At 44.7% G+C, this 22,398-nt stretch overlaps 1 protein-coding gene across 1 annotated transcript in view; it reads left to right on the forward strand.

Annotated features, from left to right (window-relative positions):
* The window catches only part of LOC144500030 (short transient receptor potential channel 6-like), a 162,171-nt gene that overhangs the window by 24,456 nt on the left and 115,317 nt on the right, over window positions 1-22,398 (forward strand). The window contains exon 2 of the mRNA XM_078222785.1: window positions 19,659-20,424. Coding sequence (XP_078078911.1) covers window positions 19,659-20,424 — 766 coding nt within the window. The remainder of the gene's footprint in view (window positions 1-19,658; window positions 20,425-22,398) is intronic.

Here is a 22,398-nt window from a genome sequence, read left to right on the forward strand (position 1 = left end):
GACTTCAATTACCTGGATAGATTGGAGAAGCTTGCAGTTGTTCTCTTTAGAAATGGAAATGTTGAGAGGAGATTTGAGAGAGAAGTTCAAAGCCATGAGTTATCCAAATGAAGCAGCGAGGGAGAAAGTGTTCCCACTTGCAGAAGGCACAAGAACAAGAGGATGTTGATACAAGGTGAATGACAAAAGAACCAATGACAACATGAGGAAAATCTTTTTTATGCAGTGAGTGGTTAGGCATGGAGGTGAATGGCCCATAAGTGCCTTCTCCTGCTCTTGAGATGGGAAGAGGCTGAAACCTCAGAGGTGATGTGACTCCTGTACAGGCAACCTGTGTCTATCAGGAGCCCTCCAAGATATTTCTCCAACTTTCTTTTGTCCTCTCTGCCTTACTGGAATCTTGCTGGTGTTAACGCTGGCAGGATCCTACAGTCCTGTTTACCGCGCACCCCTGTCACCGGTTTCCCGGCTGCTTGGGATGCATTCAGTGGGAAACGCCATTTACAATGGCGGGACCATAAGTTCTTGCCACCAGGGAGTGACGCACCGTCTCCCGCCAGCGCATAACACACCACGGAGGGGGAGGAAAATCCGGCCCCCTGCCTTTCACCCAGACTCCATTATTTCTCTTTCTCAGGGGTCTGCCTGCAGTCTTAGCATTGGCCACCGCTCCCAGTCATTTGATTAGCCAGCAGTTCTTCGAGGAAGAACCTCTACTCGGATGGGGGTGCAAGACCCATTTCAAACCAATCTACAGCCTGACACCGATTTAATGGCCACAGGGTGACCCAGCCAGACAGAGGTGGGCTCACCAAATACTTCCATGGCAGCCCATAAAGTGGACAGAGATTCGCCTGTTTGCACCAACCCAAAAATCAACTGGGACACAGTGCAAAATGCAGACTATCAATTGCAGAAAAGATCAGCGAGCACTGGATGGTGACTAAGTACTTAGTCCAGAAATAAATCCCGAGGTTCAGGGCAATGTCATGTCATGGATGTGACATTGCAAGGCATTGCTGGAGCAAGATAGCAGCCCCCTTGTCAGCTAATGGGTAGGAACAGTTTGGAAGGATAGAACATAAAGGCAGCACCGAAAAAAATAGAAAATTTTTTTCTAAGGAGTAACAAATATGAAAATTGCTCCAATTCAGCTGTAAATTCAAGATCTAAAAGTGCTATCTACAGTTACACAAAGATGCACTTTCTAAGTGAAAATTTCAGAAATGAAGTGATAAACGGTATGAAGTTCTACTCGTCTATGCCTTTTGCTCATTGTTGACTTGATTACAGAAATGTTCGACATTGAGGTCACTTTTTTTACTTATCTAATGAACATAGCCACAATTCCCCAACACGAATGGTCCCACAGCTTACTTTTTCGCTGGGACATAAGACATAGGAGCGGAAGTAAGGCCATTCGGCCCATCGAGTCCACTCCACATATCACAGTGTTCCCTTGGCCACAATGTCACAATAAAAGCCAACACAAAACAAATATTCCAAACCTTCATTTTAAACAAACTATCACATATATCATACAAACACCAACTGATCATCCTTGTACATTCACTTGGTGCCTGTTTTCCATGTGCCTTTACTTCTCCTAGTGCCACCATTGTGCCACCATGGAAACTGCAGTAGGGCTGGTGGAAGTGATGATGAGTGCAGAAGGCCTTGGAGTAAATATCAAGCAGTTCTGGGCCTAGAACGTTCAGCTTTAGACGGCACCATCTCAGCAAGGGCAGTATTATGAATCATAGAATCATAGAATCCCTACAATGTAGAAGGATGCCATTTGGCCCATCAAGCATGCACTGACAACAATCCCACTCAAGCTCCATCCCCATTACTCCACACATTTACCCTGCTAATCTGCCTGACACTAAGGGGCAATTTATCATAACCAATCAACCTAACCCACACATCTTTGGGCTGGGGGAGGAAACCGGAGCACCCAGAGGAAACCCACACAGACACGGGGAGAACATGCAAACTCCACACACACACAGTCACCCAAGGCTGGAATTGAACCTGGGTCCCTGGCGCTGCGAGGCAGGAGTGCTAACCACTGTGCCACTGTGCTGCCCCATGTCTGGAGTACTAGTCTGACAGGGAACATTGAGGGCACTGGAAGAATTAAACGAGTTGGAGCACAAATTCTGTTATCTTAAAAGAGGACAGCAGTTTGTGCTCCATGGAGGCACTCGCCTCGGTTGGCACCTCAGCAATCCTATTAATCTGTTGGTGGACAGACTGCTGTATTTGTATGAGACCCTGAAAGCCCCTTTGAACATTTCGATCTGCATCCATAATGGTAGATGTCTGAGCCTGCATGGCACCAAGCATGATTTCAGTCTGAGTTTCCAGTGTCAGAAACTGCATAGCTTCTGTGTGTACTCCAGGGCGGAATTTTCCCATCCCGCCTGCCATGGGAATCGTAACGGACGGGACAGAAAATTCGGTGGAAACATCCGTTGACCTCGGGTGGGAATTCTTGGCCTTGGGACGAGTGCGGCTGGAAATTCCTGCCCATGTCAGATGCTGCATCAAGTATGGTAATGAAATTGGTCACTAATCTCGTGCTGGAAAGGATCAGCTCCAAGCTCTGCTCAAAGCCCTGAAAGGAACAGGTGCTGGACTTCTCCATGCTCCTTGAAAGAAACCACAAGCTTTCAGGCAGGACCACCAATGCATCAAGCTTTTCTTTGGGCCTACCTACCTGATTTCTTCTGTAGGTCGCACCATCAGAGTTCTTAACTGAATTCTTCGCTACAAAACATGTGGTGATCTTGCCCTCCAGTGTGCGAGCATCTGTGCTACTCTTTCCCATGTCATGATTACCTACTGGTCATTCATGCCTACTGACTCACCGTGTGAAGATCTGTGCAGGGTCAGTATCTGAGATAGTGACCGCGCATGTGAGTGATGTCATGTTTTCCTCATCTGTGCCCCTTCTCTCTTCCACATTTTTCTCCGATACCACTGTCTGCCTCATCTGACTTCTTGGGTGTCTGATAGGAGAAAACGCAAGGGTAGGGTTAGGGTGAAGATGTGTGGGGAGAGCAGGAGGTGCATGTTTACATATCTGCAGCTTTTAAATCTGAAGAGATTGTGGGATGAGGGGCAAATGGACTGTACGTAGCACAAGATATGAACATACTGCCACCATGGCCTCAGTCATGGACATTACAGTGATGGCGACCGCCATCTGCTCCACTGGAGTAAGGGCCTGTAGCCAAGCCTGTTCCCCTCCACTTAGCTCCTGATGCCATCATTGACACTCCACTTTGTTCTGCGCGCGAGTGGGACATTGTCAGAAAACTTGGTGCAGTGTATTTGGGCAGCGTGGACACTCTGGTTGAATTGCTCACAATGTGGACAAACTGTGAGATGTGAAGATTGCAGCCGGGTGAAATGTGTGAGGGTGAAGTATCAGTGTGAGCTATGTGTCATGGCTAATCGAGTTCGTTGGGTGAGTGGGGACAGGGGCGAATGGTGAATTGAACTATGTGTGAGGCTAATGGTTCATTTTTAACAATACTCCTGTATAGTGTTTGAAGATGCAGTCGCTCTTCTTGACTTGTGTGGACTCACTGAACTTCTTGAAGCACTACTTCCCATTGCTCAGGACTACACTGTTGGTATTGACTGGGATGCTCTCAATGCCATTCCAGAATATGCCTGGAGGGTGGGGTCCACTGAATCCCCTGTGGGTAGTGGAGTTTCCTACTCCTGCCCAACTCTTGCACCAGTGTTCAGTGCTGTCTCAGATAACCTTGCAAAATGTCCGCTGCCCAGTCACTCCACTATTCAGTGTTGTCCCTGCCCGGGCATTCTTCTCCAGCTGTTTCAGCACCTGCTGCAACCAGGATACATCATCCCTTTAACAGACGCAGCTTGTCTTTCGTCAACTTTAAGTGGTGATAGCCTCATGCAAACGTGGGCTCCCTGCTGAGGTGTGCACTCACTCAACAGTGCACTGAGTGCTCACTGCATGCTAAATAATGGAACATAAGCAGCATGTGCATGTCTTCAGGGGCTGTCCAGTTTTGCCCCTATGATGTGGCCATTATCACATTGCAAATTGCTATGTCAAAGGAAAATCTTGCATGGCCGAGTTTGTGCAATCACAGTTGTTTGCTGCTGTTGCTACATTATAAATGGTTTGAGTTTTGGCACTTAAATGTCCCAGGATATTTCAAGAATATTTGTACCTAATTGCTTCTGAAATTTAAAAGAATGGTCATTCACTATTGTAACCTTGTTACTCCTTGAGTATATGCAGTGTATTACAAACACTGGTCTGTAGCATTTGTTGATAGCATTTATTTTTAAAATCTTTATCCCCTTAACATGTTTTTATTGCTGGCTGTACAGTCAGATGATGCAGGGTTCCCATTCTGCTTCAGAGAGTCCTGATGAGTGGGAACTGGAATACTTGTTCTGAATCCAGCGGTACACTAGTAATTGGTAGGGGCGGGAGCCCATACAATCCTCCCTTCATTTAAAACTAATGACCCTATCAGTTGATCGAGCAGCCATGGGAAGAGTATTTACATTGTGGTCTGTCCAACTGTTAATCAGCCTGTGAATTCTTTGGCACGGTGGCACAGTGATTAGCACTGCTGCCTCACAGTGCCAGGGACCCGGGTTCGATTCCTGGCTTGGGTCACTGTCTGTATGGAGTTCGCACATTCTCCCTGTGTCTGCGTGGATTTCCTCCGGGTGCTCCGGTTTCTTCCCACAGTCCAAAGATGTGCGGGTTAGGTGGATTGCCCATGCTGAGTTATCCCTTGGTGTCCTGGGATGTGTGGGTTGCGGAGATTGGTGGGTGGATGCAAGGGGTTACAGGAATAGGGCCTGGGGTGGGATGCCCCTTGGGGGGAGGGGTGGGGAGAGTCTGTCTGGACTCGATGGGCCGAATGGCTTCATTCTGCACTGTAGGAATTCTATGGGGGCAATTCTCCCAGAAAAGTGCTAAGCGTGGAATTTGCGGGAAAACTGGTGTAAATCATGATTGATTTTTCAGTGGGTGTTCAGAATAGAATCTCTCCCACACTCTGTGCAATGCAGAGGTCACAATCATAAATATCATTAAAAACTCGGGGTGCAGGGCCTATTCACGCCGGAGTCTGACAGTTCCGGAACTCTGCGCATGCACAGTGGCACCGAACTGTCAGCCTGCACTTTGCTGCCTAGCTCGATCGCTGGCTAGCCCGGGACCATTGCAGTGCTGGCCCCCAAACCCCACATGGCCCGATCGCAGCCCCCACGACCATTCCCAGGCCAGCCCCGACCCCAATGTCCACCCCCCCCCCCCCAACGGGAGGCAGACCCCCCCCCCCCCGCAGCAGACAACCCCAAACCCCAGTAGACCCCCCACGGGAGGCAGATCCCCATGGCAGATCAGCTCCCCCCCCAGCCCACCCCGATCACCGGCCTCCTTCCAGCCTCAATTGATCCCAATGCAGAGTGGCAGTGGGACCCCTTAGCCCAACCAATTGCCACCTAGGCCTGCCCCAACTGTCCCCGCCCCTAGGCCCTGCCCCCTTGGCACTGCCCTTAGGCCCCACTCCCTTGGCACTGCCCTATGCCCAATGGGCAGTGCCAAGGTGCCCCCTGAGCATGGGCCCTGTGCCCCTTGGCCATTGTCAGGGGCCACAGGCTGGCATTGCCAAGGTGCCCATGCCCAGGGGGCACCCCCCCCCCCCACTGCTCAACCCCTGGGGGGCCCTGATTGCCTCCCTTCACCTCAGAAGGGTCATCCCGCTGGTTCCCCAAAAGTGGGGAGCTAGTCTGAACCCCACTGGAGTGAAATTGCACTGATGGTGTGGGAGATGCTAGTGGGCCCAGAGACTTTAGTCCCGGGCTCGTTAATCACATTTGAATAAAATAAAAATAGATTTAAATGACTTACCTGCTGTTCCCGCCGGTTTCCAGCGTGGTTACGACTGTGCTGGATATCCGGCGCTGGGAGATACGTGTGCGTCGGGAACACATGCGCGAATCCCGCGAATCGGCCCACGCGATTCTCCCGGCCTGCCACGCTAAATAATTAACGCTGCAGGATGGGAGAATCACCCCCTATGATTCGATACTTTCTCATTCTTTTCGGATTGAGAAGTGTGAAGATATGAAAACAACTATGTTTTCTTAGATGATTTGGGTTAACATACTGGTGGGTGTCCTCACTCAGCTTCAGCTGAAATACAATCTTGAAAGTCTGAAGCAAAATTATTTAATATTTTGTAAGTATTTACCCATGTGTGGATACACTGAAGTGGCAAATTCACCTGAGGCCCTGAGTAATTAAAACTCTCTTGTGTACGGCTATAGTTCTCTTCTCTCTGTTTTTACAAATCTGCTTCAGTTTCCATACAAAGTGACAGTTTCTCTCCATTTCCCCATGTGTCTTTATTTCTCTCACAGTATGTGTGTGTTTTTCCTTTTCCTATCTTCCTATGACACTGTAGTTTCTCTCCCACCTCCTATTATATCTTCCTGGTGATTTTGTCCGTGAGACTTACCTTGTGCTCCTTTTACCCAATGTCCAGTAAACTACTGACCGCAGCCTGGCCTTGTGCTAGCTCACATTGTAAATGGTTCCCACCCTTCAGGTACTATATCATTACCTTTCAAAACCACTGTCATCACTCCACCATCAAGAAACTTGCCCCGAATCTTCTGTTCTTGCAAACTCTTGCTCCATTTCCATCTTTGCGGAGGTATCCTTAAACAGGCCAGCACCTCCCAAATCAGTGACTATCTTTCTTGCAACTTCATGCTTAAATCTTTTCAATCAAGTTTATGCTCATGCCACTATGTCAAAACCAATGCTCCAACCAAAGTCACATGTAACATTCCTGTGATTGTGTTACATTCCCTCCTCATACCCCTTGACTTCTTTTTGACCTTTGATTAAGTTGAAAATATCTCCCTTCCACTGTCCAGCCATGCGGGATTGTCTTCATTTGGTTCCATTCATACCTATTTGACAATAGCAGAGTATCTACAGCAATGGTTTTTCTTCCCAACCCCGACTGCTAACCCATCTATCTGTTGTTGGAACTGCACCCAATCAGCGAAGTGGAGAATATTCCATCACACTCCTGACTTGTGCCTTGTAGATGGTGGACAGGTTTTGGGGAGTCAGGAGGTGAGTTACTTGCTGCAGTATTCCTAGCCTCTGACCTGCTCTTGTAGCCACTTCGTTTATGTGGCAAGTCCAGCTGAGGTTCTGGTCAATGGTTACTCCAAGGATGTTGACAGTGGGGGATTCAGTGATGGTAACACCATTGAATGTCAAGGGGTGATGGTTAGAGTGTCTCTTATTGTTGATGGTCATTGCCTGGCATTTGTGTGGCGCGAAGATTACTGCTACTTGTCAGCTCAAGCCTGGATATTGTCCAGATCTTGTTGCGTTTGAACATGGACTGCTTCAGTTTCTGAGAAGTTGCAAATATTGCTGAACATTGTGCAATCATTTCAGTGCTGATCTGGCCAGCCTCCCATCAGCTCCTGATCCAAACAACATGCTCCCCTCTCTTTGCTACACCACTTCAGCACTTGCGGGCAAGATCTCATTCTGAAATTCAACCCTGTTAACCTAATCTGCCAGCAACAACCAGGAACAATGTCTATACAAAGGAATTGTTTAACAGGTGACTTTGTGATCTGTCCAATATGTCTTACTGGAGATTAAAACTTTGCTACTTCTGTGTAGATTAAATGATATATTCCTATAAAGCACTGTCTTGTCTTTCAGCCCTCTTGCATATCTTACAGAAATTCTTAATGTAAGAAGGAAAGTTGCTCCAGCAGGTTTTGTTGGAACTTCCCTTTTTAGCTGCATTAGATCTTCACGTCCATGTAATAAGTTGCCTTCAATGAAAAAAATCATGAGCAATGTAACTGAGCACTATCACTGTTTTACATTATTATATAAAGTAAAAATGTATTCCTCTGTATGAAGAAGAATGTTCTACCATTAGCTCAAAATGTAACTTTCACCAGTTGGAATCTGTGTCCCCTTGTCCGATTGTTTCAAGTTAATTTAAGGTAATGGCTTGGAATTACTGTTTCCATTCCCTTAAGTATATCACTTTCTAAGGTCACCTTGGGTAATGGAAGCAGATGGAAGCAGATTCAGCATGAACCTCCATAGCATCAATCATAGAATCCACACAGTAAGAATGAGGCCATTCGGCCCATTGAGTCTGCACCAACAACAAACCTACCTAGGCCTTTTCCCTGTAACCCCATGTATTTATCCTGCTAATCCCCCTGACACTTAGGGGCAATTTATCATGGCCAATCAATCTAACTCTTGCAAGGATTTCCCCCATTTTTCTACAGAACTCATACACCAGGAATTAGCCACATGGCTATTCTCTACATTGCGACCCATGTTTGAGTGTTTCTCTTGCTTCAGTCACAAGGGCTGTACATAGTACTCAAAATATAGTCTAACCATAAACTTATATTGTTTTCTCAAAGCTATCTCCGATTTGCATTCTATTCTGATGTGACTGTGAGTCAACATTCTGATGAATGTACTGGTTGTTGCTCTGTATTGGCTGGACATTTTGACCATTGAGTCTGCTAACTGTCCTATGTCTCTTGCTGTTTTGTTTTAGCTGTTTAAGTACATTGTTAAGTCAGGTGAATGCTGCCAATTGAAGTGAAGCAGGGACGTCAGGCATTTCAACCAAGCTATCAAACATAACCTAATGGTCTGGAAAGGGGCAATTCCTGTTGGCCTTTGTGGACTAAGGTCTGTGTACGCTGCAGATGGATCAACTCAATATTTGCCATTTATACCAGTTAAATACTAAATTAGCTGAAGGTCAGTGTAACATTACCATTATAGAAAATTCCGGTGATTGACTGCTTTCCTGCACTCTGATTTCCAAAGTCATGTTGCACGAAATTTACCTGACACAAAATAATTGATGCCACTATTAACACGTGTTATTACATAAGCACAAGTAGAGTAAGCAGTCATTTTGAGCCTATATTCATAGGCGTCTGAAGCTTAGGACTGGAAACACTTGAAGGTGCTTGAAGTTTATTTATTAGTGTCATAAGTAGACTTACATTGACACTGCAATGAAGTTACTGTAAAAATCCCCTAGTCGGCGCACTCTGGTGCCTGTTCAGATGCACTGAGGGGGAATTTACCATGGCTAATGTACCTAACCAGCATGTCTTTCGGACTGTGGGAGGAAACTGGAGCACCTGGTGGGAACCATGCAGACATGGGGAGAATGTGCAGACTCCACACAGATAGTGACCCAAGCTGGGAATCGAACCCATGGTCCCTGGCTCAGTGAGACAGCAGTGCTAACCACCATGCCACCCTATTTCAACATAATTTACTGGGGGAATTTGGGAAAATTGCAAGCTGAAGAATCAATAAAGTCTCTCATCCCTCCATTTAATGTTTACAGAATAATAAAGAATTTGAAGACCAATTAATATTAGAATTTCTGTGTATTTGTTGTCTTACCTTAACTGCCTATTCATGCTCACTGTGACTTTCTTACATGTTCAATTGCTAGCTAATTACTCCTATGCGAAGGGTCAGTTTGCTTTATGAGATAATGTCAGCAAACTCAATTTAGACTAATGTGATGAAAGACTATTTGCAGGTTGCAACAGTGATTTGTAGAAGTGGTTTTAACCTTGTACTAAATTGGCAACACCACTGAAGGAAATCACAGGATGATTAGTATAGGAAATTGAAAACTGTCCCACCAATCCAGCCAATGCTGCTCTTCTGATATGAATGAGGCACATTGCCAGGGCAGGATAAAGGAGCTTTGCTTTAAACCTACTCATGTGTATATAACCTGGGAAAATTCAGCACTGCCTTAAAAGGAAAACATTCCATTCCCCAGGATTAATATCCTTCATCTAGATTAGCACAAAAGAAAGCCTGAGTGGAAGGGCGGACTGACTCTTCATTTGACAAAAGCTGGAAGAATCAGCTTATTTCAAGCAAAGAGTTTAAATGCTGTCGTAATAATCCTAAGCAACCCAAGCTTCTCCACACAAAGGGCAGAATTGTAGTATCATCTGAAATGTGTTATTCAAAAGCTTAGATCCTTGCCGAAAACTAATTTCTTTCAGCAGTGTGGAGTAGTTCTGGGCTTTTTTGTCTGCAAGGATTGAACAAATGCTGAAGACAGTGGGGATAATTCTCACTTTCTGCGATGGTAGAGAGTGGATAACAGAAATCAGCATTGACAGCAATGGAAATAAAATCAGGTGAGATGTAGAACCAGCGGCCAAGTCACTACCACACATTTTATATTATTGCACAAAGTCAAAATGAACTCTGATTTAAAATCTGGAGAAATATTCATCATATTATCAGAAGTGAACAACGACTTAAAGCAACTGATTAGATATGTGAGCACTATTGTGTTACGATCCCTGTATTTTAAAAATTATATTCAAACTTACAGTGACTGACTTGAAAGGACAAGATTTCAAGTTTGAAGACTTTGACTGTAACACATGAATTAAAAACAACACCGACGAAACATTATTTCAAGAGGCAACTTATACTTTAAACTTCAGAAAAAAACATTCCCTTTTTTTTAATACAACTGGAAAACCTACATTGTGATTGTACATTATGGGGAGGGAGAGATGCTGAAAATTCCTTCTCTGCTTCTTGACATGAAATGGTATTTGGTGCCTTTGATGTGCAACTGGGGGTGTATTAAGTTCTAAATGCAACTTGCATGTAATTCTTTTCAGTTTGCCGATAGCAGTGAAGTGGTTGGTATGCAATTCAGGAGTGCTGTTGACATGCATAGGAATCGCATGTGTGATTGCAATCGTGAGATCTGTTGTTGTGTGGAAGCTGATAAGTGCATGACATTCTCCAGATATGACATCGAATACAACCTCTGTTGTGTTGTCTTTAAATCAGATTAATGTTTCAAAAATCCTGATAACTTTCAGTTGTTTGTCAGTGTCGTCAGAGAAAGTTTTCCTGCTCCCTGGTTTTCAAAGGGGAAATCCTGAAGACTGTTGAACGTTTTGTCTCCCATGACTTTGACAGATGCTCCTGTATCTACGGGAATATCTACATCCGTGATCACCGTCACACCTGGGCTGGTTGCTGTTCTGAAAGAGAGGACAGAAGTATGTTCAGGGTCATCCACCTCCATTGTATACTGTGATACGCTTATGTGACACCTTTCTGTTAGCATTGGTCTATGTAGAAGTTGATTTTTGTGATGAGTGACAAATATGAATAAAATGCTTGGGTTTTCCTCAAACTTTACACTGTTTACAGTAGGAGGACACTGTCTGCAATGCGTGAGCACTGCCATAGAGGAAACATTGTTTGGACAAGGCAAAACTCTGCGTGATTGCTATTGGTGCTTTGCAAGTGGTTTCCTGGCATGTGAGTGATGAATTGTGATTGCAGGAGTAAACACTAGCATTCAATCCCTCCACCACTGACACTCAGTAGCACAGTGTGTACCATCTATAAGGTGCCCTGCAGCAACTCACCAAGGTTCCTTAGGGCAGCACTTTCCAAAACCACAACCACTACCATCTAGAACGACAAGAGGTGCAGATGCCTGGGGACACCACCACCTAGAGGTCTTCTTTAAACAGATCAGTGTGTCTGTGGTTAGCTGGTGAAGTTGTAGGTAGCTCTCACTCCAGTTTCTTATCATCGTGAAACTTTCCAGAGTAGTTGACTAGATAGACAACATTTGTTTATTTGTGGTTTGATTTCCCATTTGGAATGTTCAACATTACTGAAGTCACACATGGGGCAGGATTTTCCACCCCCTCTGGCATTCTGTGGCAGTGGAAGGGGCTCGCCATTGGCCAAGGGCAGGAAATTCCAGTCCCACCGCTGTCAGCAGACTTTCCCATTGTTCACACTGGCAGAAACGGCCAGGAAATTCCATCCTTGGTTGTTACTGAGTTGCATGTAATATTGGTCAATTGTCTCAATTGTTCCTTGCTTAGTGCATTGGAAAACAATCATCTCATACATTTGATTTTTCTAGATAGTGGAAAAGGTTGTGCATTTTTGTTAAGTTTTAATATTTTTGATGAGGCATGAGTGTCTCAAAATTATCTTCTCATTCTTCACCTTCATAGTGAAGAAGTTTTGCCAATTTTGTCTTTCACCATCTGTAAAGTTAAAAGATGCCTCTCTGCTTTCAAAACATCACCGTCAGTTTTACCAACTTGGTGTTGGCTCTGAATGCATATCAAAATATGGAATATATGTGTGTGTATGAGAGAAAGAATGTGTGTGTATTTTTCCTTGTGTGTGAGTTTGTGTTTGTTGTGTGAGATTGTGTGTGTGTGTGTGTGTGTGTTAGTGCCTGTATCTGTGTTTGTGTGTGAGAGTGTGCATGTGTATGTGCGAGTGTGAGACTGTGTGTGAGACTGTGTGTGAGACTGTGTGTGAGAGTACGTATGTATGTATATGTATGAGGATGTGTGTGGGAGTGCATGTATGTGTGAGTATGAGTGTGTGTGTATGAGTGTGTGTGTATGAGTGTGTGTGTATGAGTGAATGTGTGTTTGTGTAAAAGTGTGTGCATGTGTCAGTATGTGCATGAATGTGTGTGTGAGTGTAAGTGTGTGTACACTGTGCAAGCTTTGCTTAACTGTGCCTGAGTGCTTCTTGTGTGTGTCTAACAATGTATCCCTAAATCGCCAACTTAGAGTATTGTCAGCAGAAAATCGGCAAAATTCTCAGGTTTCATACCTGAAAACAAAGTTTCTTATTTTTCACCATTCTGTAACTGTTGTGAACTTCTTGGGTCTGAACTAGTTATGTATTCAGCCATTGACACAGAATTAAAACTGCATGAGTTGTTAGACATGAATCCTTCCTAGCAGACTCCCTCTGCTGGTACATGTGTGCATTAACCTCAGTTGGACAAAATGCACAATGCAATTTTCACTGTAAGGCTCTTACAACAACCAAAATGGGGTCTGTTTAAATGCAGTGCGAGTTCTGATGTCCTGCTGAGTTGAGATTTCTCTCTTACGTGAATCATGCCTCTTTCCTCTACCAGCAACAATTGGAAAAGGGACAGAGCTTCTGAATCAGGGTCTCACCCACCTTCTTTAAAAGTCTGCAGTCTTCCTGACCCTGTGAAAATCTGGCCTGGAGAGTCCTAATTCTGCTCAACCCTTTGAGAATCATATTTAGCCATTCTCTATCTCTGAAATCTCCTCTAGCCCCACAACCCCCTGATATCTGCCCTACTCTAATATTGGCCTATTAAGCATCCCCAAATTTAATTATTTCATCATTGGTGGTTGTGTCTTCAGCTGTCTTGACCCTGAACTCTGAGAGTCCCTCCTGAAGACTCTGCACCTCACTAACTCTCTTTCCTCCTTTCTGATTCTCCTGAAAACCTACCGTTATGTCCATGTTTATTGGTCAGCTCCTTATGTGGTTCTGTATAAAATATTGCTTTCTAACATTCCTGTGAAGTACCTTGGGATGTTTCATTCTGTTAAAGGTGCTACGTAAATACAAGTTGTTGTTGTTTTATTTGATCTTTATTAACAAGGGCACCGTTGCAAAATCTTAGAAGATGTTGTGAAGGCTGGGTCATTTGTGAATGGCACATCGGACAAATAATTTATAAGGCAAGAAGTCATTTCTAGATCCATTAACAAGTTACCAACAGCACCTTAGGATTGAAGTGTCTGAGAGAAGTTAGCTGATCCACTAAATGCCGCATAAACTCAGGAATAGGAAATGTATAAAAAAGGCTGAATCACAAAACACTGAGGGTTCTCTATCGTAATCTTTCTATTTGACAGAAGTGTTGAGAACCAGAGAAAGTCAGTTTAAGGGAGCTGACAAAAGAAACGATGGTAACATGAAGAAACCTAGGGCTGGGTCTTCCTGTTCTTCCTGCTGGTAGAATCTTACCGTCCCGCCAAAGGCGGCCGCCAGCAGGGGGAACCGGGTTCCCTGGTGGCAACTAGAGCAAGACATGCAAAATGCTGTAGACATCGGCGGGCCTGGACGATCCCGCCAATGGCCTCTGCCGCTAGAAAACACGCTGTTGGAGCAGGGTGGCGAGGGGGTGAAAATCCAGCCCATTCATACCCAGCAATAGTTTGCATCTGGAACACACTGTCTGAGAGTCTGGTGGAGGTAGACACAATTGGGACGTTAAAAAGGTCTGGGCCAGGATTCCCCCCAAAGGTTCTAAGTTCCCAACGTGCGGGAAAATGGGAGTAAATCCTGCCGGTTATTTGAGAGTGATTTCCAGAATGAATCTCCGACACTCTGTGCTCCTAACCGGATTCACACTGATAATCAGGTGGCTGGGCCTATCCCCACCCGAGAGGCCAACAGCATAGCACTGAGTGGGCCACTGCGCATGTGCTGATATCTGTCAGTGCCGAGATTGGCGCATGTGCAGTGGTCCTTCATTGTTGGCCTCCAGATAGCTGACCAGCCTGATCGCTGGCCAGCTCCGCAAACACCCATTGCTGGCTGCAAACACCCTTCTGAGCTGCCACCCTCCGATCACTGGTCTCCCGCAGCTTCCTGGGTCAACTCCGATGTCCACCGCTCCCACCCTCCACCCCTTCTTCCCCCCAGCCAGCCCTGATCTCCCTGGCGCCCACCTGGCCAGCCCCAATCTCATTGACTCTCCCCCGGCCAGCCCTGACCCTCCCCAGTCCCTCTCCCCCGCAAACCGGATGGCCAGCCCTGATTGCCCTCTTCCCTCCTTCTGCCAGCAATCTCAATGCAGAGTGGCAGTGGGTCCTCCCCACCCCCACTGATCACCCTCCAATAAGGCCTGCTCCCATTGGTACTGCCGGATGCCCAGTGGGCAGTGCCAAGGTGCCCCTTGGTTATTGCCAGTTAGCTCCTTGGGCAGTGGCAAGGTTTCACTGCCAGGCTGGCACTGCCAAAGGGGCAGCAACTCTTTATCCCCAACCTTTTGGTGGAGCCTCAATAGCAATGGCCTCTCTTCTCTCTAATGGGGTCAGGGTGCCTGTTCCCCGTTAGTGGGGAGCAGGAGTAAATCCTGCAGCAAGGAACCATTCCCAGCAAAAGTGGGGGGGGGGGGGGGCGGGGTGGGAGGGGGGGGGGGGGGGGGTGGGGAGAGACCCTAGTGGCCCCAGAGAATTCAATCCCGGGCCGCTAGTTATAAGCAAATAGCGATTTTCATATTGTAATCAGCGCCGTGCCAATTTCCGTCATGGAGCTGATGACCTTGAAAATTTTAGTGCTGGAGACGCATGGAGGCCGCAAAACAGCCTCTGCTGATGTCTCCCAGCCCGCTGCACTGCTCGAGTAGCGCAATGGGCTGGGAAACTCGCCCCCCTGAAGTCTACGGCATTTTGTATGTCTTGCCACCCCACTGGTGGGGAACCCACTGCAAGGGGTCGCCTGCAGCAGAACTGGAAGATCTTGCTGGTAGGAAGGACTGGAAAATTTTGTCCATTATCTTTCTGTGAGGGTGTAGTCTGAATAACTGGGAAGGGAGTAATACTCTCTAACTCAAATTATAGACTTGATAGGTTATTATGGATCTACTTTGCTTTGCTTTAAAAGCACCGCAGCCTGGCTCCCAATTTTAAATTCCACTCTAATCTTATTAATAACACACGAAAGGGGCTAAAGAAAAAGTTATAGAAAGAATTTTAAGATTACTCTTCCAGCTGTGGGAAAATCCAAGCATGAGGTGGGATTTTCCAGCTCTGCCCACAGGTGAGATTGTCCAATCTTGCCGAAAGACTTTGGCTGGAATTTCCCGCAGTTGGTCCTGCCACAAGGGGACTGGAAAATTCCGTCCATGACTTCTTCTTCCAATTTTATATTCTTCAAGACATCCAGTGGGAGATCTTCTAATGCACTATCAAAGGTTCTTTCTCAAATTTATTATCATTTTCTGATGCAAGAATCACTTCCGGACTCTAACTGCTTGCACTGCACTTTCTTTTCTCCATTCTTCACCCCATTCTGCCAGTCTTTACTTCTTAGTCATCACCCTAAACATCCAACCTATATTTAAACTTCCCACTGGCTTTTCCTGCACATTCTGCAATTGTCACATCCTTCCATTCCCTTTGGAATATATGTCTCCTGTGGACATCATGTCCATTATAAAAACAGAAGTCTTTCTGTCCAAGATGCTGCTGAATACGTGACTGTTCTTGATCCCAATCATGAAGAGAAATGTAATGGTTCACTATAGTGGATTTTACAGAGTACAGATGACTTTGGTATAAAGTTGCTTGGCAGTGACTCAGATGTAAAAGTGAAAGATGTGAGTGCAGTTCAGTATCTGGAATCTACCCATGGAAAATCCTGTTGGTGGGGAGGTGACAGTGCTATCACATCCATAGACCAAGTATCCAGAGTAGTTACTTACTCTGGATAATTGGCCTATGGATGTGATAACACTGTCATGTGTCTCATGATCAATCCCATTATCACCATCCAACGCTTGGTCTACTCCATTATGTCTCTCAGGAATTGCTGCAGTACAGGATGTTCTGTTTACTTCTGTCAACTGTTCAGAGTCCAGGATACTGCCATTAATTCTGATTAATCATGAGGAATGGACCTTAGTAGTTTGATATGCTCTTATCTAGAACCTTGGGCCAAATTATTACGTGACTTCACCTTTTAGCTAACATTTGGGTAGGATTTTACGGACCCCCTCCACCCCCACCACCACCACCGCCTCCCCCCCAAGCAGGATTTTCCAGTCCAGTTGAAGTCAATGGACTTTTGAATGGCTTTTATAGCCCTGCCTCCACTGTGGTGGGACCATAAAACCCAGCCATTGGTTTTAAGGATGGATATGGTTTTAAATAATGAAAGAGTTGTATTTATATGGTGCCATTCATATTCCAAAGCATTATACAGCCAATGAAGTACTTTTGAAGTGCAGTCATTGAGATACATTTGGGACTGTTACTGTGTTGTTACGCTGTCACTTTAAAAATCGCGTCATGTGTACAGTTTATGACATCATCAGCTGTTTTGCAGGGTTCTGCTGAGTCTCGATCAATCTTCTGTAGCGTCTACAGCTTATCAATAAACCTGTGTTATTGTTTTCACTCAACCCCACGTGCTATCACTTTATGTTCTATTATCCAACAAGTGCAGTATATAACAGTCACCATTGTAAATTAAGAAAAACAGCCAATTAGAGCACAACAAGATCCCAAACAATGACATGTTGATGACCAAATATTTGGTTTTAGTGATGGAGAGTTAAATATTCACGAGGAAACCAGGAGAAATTCCTCTGCTCTCCTTAAAAGGGCAGACAGAGCCCTCATCCCAATGACTGATACCCCATGAATTCCGGCTGCTGTTATTCCCACCATAACATCTTGAGAATGAACATTTGATTAACATGAGGAGTGGATACCTTTGCTTTTCAAAATGCAAAGTAGCAGCATCCATCAGCTGCCTCTTTAAGGTTAAATCTATCCCTGTCTTTAATGTAAGATGTTGTCTGACACAAGAACTATTGACCCAGGCAAGAACAGTGGTGGAACCCCATACACAAACTAAGCTAATCAGAACTTGGAATGAAAATTGGCAGAATTTTAATTAATTCATTTGTTGATGCCAAAACATTGAACGTATTCAAGAGGTGGCTGGATATAACGCTTGGGGCCAACAGGATCAAAGGTTATGGGGAGAAAGCTATTTGGCTATTGAGTTGGACGATCAGCCATGATCGTGATGCATGCTGGAAAAGACTCGAAGGGCCAAATGGCCTCCTCCTGCTCCTATCTTCTATGTTTCTGTTAATTAGTTGCTGGTGCTAGTCTCTGGTGACTGTGTCAGTGTTGATGCAAGATGTATTTCAGGTCAGCGTTAGGTTTATGTATAAAAAGATATTTTTTCAGAAAGGGCTCTGAACCTTTTCCATGCAATGACATCCATGCAATGGATAATATACTGTTTCCACAAACCACAATGTTTAGTCTTAATATCACTTCCATGAAAATGACATGGAAGCACTTACCACCCCATTCCCATTGAGGTGGGCATCTCTATTTTGCCCGGGCCCTCCCAATGGGTAACCTGAGCAGAAGCCTTGAAAGGACACACAGTTGATTTTTATATTTAAGTTGAGATCCTATGACACACGACAGCGCAGAGTCGCTGAGCAGAAACTGATAGCCAAGTTCCGCACACATGAGGACGACCTAAACCGGGATGTTGGATTTATGTCACATTATCAGTAACCCCCACAGCTTGCCTCCTGGGCTTGTAGAATCTCACTAGCTGTTCTGTCTGGAGACAATACACATCTCTTTAACCTGTGTTTAATGTTCCCTCCACCCACATTGTCCGTACCTTTAAGATCTGGCTGGCTGTAGGATTCGCATTCTAATCAGTATTCTGCAACTTGATTTTGTCTGTTTGCACTGTTTGAGAGCACATTTCCACTCCATCTGACGAAGGAGCAGTGCTCCGAAAGCTTATGGGATTTGCTACCAAATAAACCTGTTGGACTTTAACCTGGTGTTGTGAGACTTCTTACCTTTTTCTGGGCAGAGTTTCTTCCTTTAAGCTTTTGCATGAGTGGGCTTTAGTCAGCTGATCAGAGCAATGTTGTGGTTTGTCAACCAGTAGCTCTAGTGGGTGGCCCTCCCCATCTGAGGGCAAGGACTCATTAACATCAAGCCGGTGGATTGGTGGTGGAAATCAAATGCTTCAGGGGGAGTGCATACATGTTGAGGTCGCAGTAATATTGTCGAGTTTTGCTGGCCTCTAGAGCAGAGGTCTGTGGAGTGTTCTCCCATCTTAAGAGGCAGTGGCTGATTTTGTGGAACCCTGGGGAGCACTACTGCTACTCGCATCCACATCAATTAAAGAGGATTTTCACTGTTGTCTTTAGCCTAACCACTAACTTGTCCTGGGCCAAGTGCACTGACTGCCCAGCTTAGTGCTAAAATATCATGGAGTCCGACTTACGTCATAGGATCTCAACTTAAATATAAAAATCAACTATGTGTCCTTTCAAGGCTTCTGCTCAGGTTACCCATTGGGAGGGCCCGGGCAAAATAGAGATGCCCACCTCAATGGGAATGGGGTGGTAAGTGCTTCCATGTCATTTTCATGGAAGTGATATTAAGACTAAACATTGTGGTTTGTGGAAACAGTATATTATCCATTGCATGGAAAGGAGTGGCCTGGTTTAATTCATTCATGGCTTAACCAATAACTTATTGATGAAAATTATGCAGCCTCCCTGTTCTCTCCATTTTGTAAATTGATGGAAAAGTTCTACTATATAATTTAGAACTCGCCAGAAATGTGATCAATTGGTTGTCCTAATTTTCTAAGTCTTATGAATTGTTGACAAAAATACATCATAAAAGCATTTTTGTATACAAAGCTGACTAAGGTTGTAAGATTTAAATAAAAATAATGCAAAACCTGTAATAATTATTTGCTAGTAATTTTGACATACTTTGTTAATGAATTGCCAATCTCAATATATCTTTCACCTTGTGTTGTTACTAAGATTTCACACAGAAATGTGAGTGAATTATAGAGTTTGAAATTTTTCATTAATTAGAAATGTTGCGTGAACATGACACTAAATGCCTTCCTGTGCTAAAAACTGCTTCTCCCCTTTCCTGTTTAGCTGTCATTACAACGCGGAGAGGCCACGGAGGCAGACAGTGCAAAAAGGCAGAAGACAGGCATCCCGAGGGCCAGCCTATATGTTCAATGACAGATCCACAAACCTAACTCCTGAAGAAGAAAGGTTCCTTGATGCAGCTGAATATGGCAATGTTCCTGTTGTCAGAAGGATGCTGGAGGAATCGGAATCGCTAAATGTGAATTGTGTTGACTACATGGGTCAGAATGCGCTGCAATTGTCTGTCGCAAATGAGCATTTGGAGGTGTTGGAGCTTCTGCTGAAGATTGATAACCTGTCACGTGTTGGGGATGGTTTGCTATTGGCCATCAGTAAGGGATATGTGCGAATCGTAGAGGCCATCTTGAACCACCATTTGTTTGCTACAACACACACACTGGCTCTGAGCCCAGAACAATATAAACCAGAGTACAATGATTTTTATGCCTATGATGAAGATGGTACCAGGTTTTCCCATGATATCACTCCAATCATCCTGGCTGCTCATTGCCAAGAGTATGAAATCGTTCACATCTTATTGAGAAGGGGAGCCCGTATCGACCGGCCCCACAACTATTTTTGCAAATGTAAGGTGTGTACGGAGAATCAATTCACCGACTCCTTCAGCCACTCTAGATCTCGAATTAATGCCTACAGAGGTTTGGCAAGCCCTGCCTACTTGTCGCTCTCCAATGAGGACCCAGTACTTACGGCTCTGGAGCTCAGTAATGAGCTCAATGTACTGGCAAATATTGAGAAGGAATTTAAGGTAAGTTAAAGTACCTATGACTTGTACTGAATCTATGGTGGCTAGAACGCCTAAAGTTCAATAATCAGTAATTCTACAATGTCCATCCTTCAATTCTAGCAGCTTATTTAATTCCTGTGTAAAGTCACTATAGTCCCAGAAGACCATAGGCTGATCTCCCCTTTGAGAGAAAGAGCTGCCTGGTGGTGATTTAACCTGAGGGTCACCACGCCTCAGGTGAGGGGCAACATTGAAAAGAATATTCAAGAATAATCTTAGCTGGAATTGAATCTGCGCTGTTGGTGTTACTTTGCATCACAAACCAGCTGTCTAGCTAACTGAGCTAACCAACCCCCCCCAGCCAATAGAATTACTACCATAATTTGAGTTACATATACCTTGATTCAAAAGTAATTTGATCCATTTTGAAATAGTGAGGTTACAATTGCAATAGCATTGAGTGAATCTTAATATACTTGGCCAATCAATATGTTTGCTGTATTTCCAAAACAATGTAGAAACCATTGCCACTAGGTACATATCATATGTGAATAGAGATGAGCCTTGAGTCTTAATGAAGACAAAGCTGTGAATCTGGTAACTTCCCATTTACACGTTCTAAAACTTCATATTCAAATAGACAATTTTCCGATACATACTTTGTCAATCAGTACTTTATTTGTTGTAAGTTATCCAAGGTTACACCATATCTACAGGTGTGCGTTCTAACCAGTAAAATGAATCAATTCTGTGAACAATGAGGTAAATGTGTTCTGCTGGAATCAGGCCAAATAGGCATTATTGAGTCTATGATAGGCTGGCTAGGCTTGGAGCTGGTTGAAGCAGCTATGTGAGCTTCCTTCTAAAACATGCTGCGCTCCCTCATGAACTCTGTGGGTGGAATTTTCCCATCCCACCCACACGGGAATCGTAGCGGGCAGGACATAAACTATGCAAAGGTCCGTTGACTTCGGGCGGGACTTTCCAGCCTTGGGGTGAGTGCGGCTGGAAAATCCCGCCCTGTAAATCTGGTTGATCAGGGATGCCCCAGATCACAGCTATCCTTATAAATAAACCAGAGATGACAAGTTCCCAAAACCTAATCCACAGTGAGTAACCAAGGCAGCCTTAATGCATCTTTCTGCTCAACCTAAACTCAGTGATGAAGGTATGGTCTGTAACTGTTTGTTCTCCATATATAATGCTAACATAATGTACAGAACTATGCAGAACCTTGTCTGATGCTTGATGAATATAGAAATGTCAGGTGATCTAAACTATAACGCAGTGTGACAAAAGGAAGTATACAAAAGTTGCCGAATGCAATAAAATAAGGTTTAACTACATTTCGCATATGCAAGATAGTTAGATTTAGAAATTCCATTCAGTGAGTCACATAGCTTTATACAATAAAGATGAGTTATGGTCTGGGTGGCCATTTCCATCAGAATTTCCTGGGTCAGTAAATTTGCATATCCGTTAGGCTAGTGGTGTAGGTCGAGGAACCTGTGTTCGATGAAAGTAATGTGTTGAGGTGGCATTGAAATTAGGATACAGCCTTCAAAAGGCCAAAATAAAGATTAAAGAAAGACTAAAGAATTTCTCCAGTTCTGATCTGACTAATTTGCCAGAACTTTACCGCCTCGCCCGCCCCAGAATCGGGGTGGGTGAGACTTGCAGAATGGCATTCTCCATTGACCTCGGATGGGATCTTACGAGCCTCGGGCACGCGAGGTGGTAAAATCTCGGCAATTAACTTGGTGACTCTCTCCACTGATGCTGCCCGACTTGCTAAGTATTTCCAGTTCTTTCTGTTTTTACTTTAAGAGGCCAGTTCTTGTTTGTGATTAATTGTACAATAGTGCTGTGGTTATGCTCGTAATCCAGAGATCTGGACTAATGATCCAGAGACCTCAGTTTGAATCCCATCATGGCATCATGGGGTGGCACGGTAGCACAGTGGTTAGCACTGCTGCTTCACAGCTCCAGGGACCT

This window comes from Mustelus asterias, chromosome 10, assembly GCF_964213995.1.
Source record: "Mustelus asterias chromosome 10, sMusAst1.hap1.1, whole genome shotgun sequence".
Classification (NCBI taxonomy): domain Eukaryota; kingdom Metazoa; phylum Chordata; class Chondrichthyes; order Carcharhiniformes; family Triakidae; genus Mustelus; species Mustelus asterias.